The sequence below is a fragment of the Mesitornis unicolor genome, unplaced genomic scaffold (genome assembly GCF_000695765.1).
Source record: "Mesitornis unicolor isolate BGI_N332 unplaced genomic scaffold, ASM69576v1 scaffold35815, whole genome shotgun sequence".
NCBI classification, from domain to species: Eukaryota; Metazoa; Chordata; class Aves; order Mesitornithiformes; family Mesitornithidae; genus Mesitornis; species Mesitornis unicolor.
In genome coordinates this window covers 1,913-2,148 of record NW_010188126.1, presented here as the reverse complement: position 1 = coordinate 2,148, position 236 = coordinate 1,913, and the positions used below count along the sequence as shown (strand labels likewise).

Genomic DNA, 236 nt, shown 5'->3' with positions numbered 1-236 from the left:
GGTCCTCTTTCCTGGCAGAGCTTCAGCAGCAGCACTGGGACACGGCCGATGAGATCCACCGCTCGCTCATGGTGGACCATGTGAACGAGGTGAGCCAGTGGCTGGGGGGGGTCAAGCGCCTGATCGCTGAGACCAGGAACCTGCCCACGGAGGAGCCGGCTGCGGCAACGGACGGCAGCACCGAGGCTGAGCCTGACCAGGAGGAGCCCTGATGCCAGGGACAGGGCTGTGGACTG

The 236-nt window shown here is 66.1% G+C and overlaps 1 protein-coding gene across 1 annotated transcript in view; it reads left to right on the top strand.

Moving 5' to 3' along the window:
- The window catches only part of SRA1 (steroid receptor RNA activator 1), a gene marked incomplete at its 5' end in the record, with an annotated part of 676 nt that extends 464 nt beyond the window's left edge, over positions 1-212 (top strand). Inside the window, one exon of the mRNA XM_010185668.1 lies at positions 9-212. Within this exon, the coding sequence (XP_010183970.1) occupies positions 9-212 (204 nt within the window). The remainder of the gene's footprint in view (positions 1-8) is intronic.
- Positions 213-236: the final 24 nt, after the last annotated feature.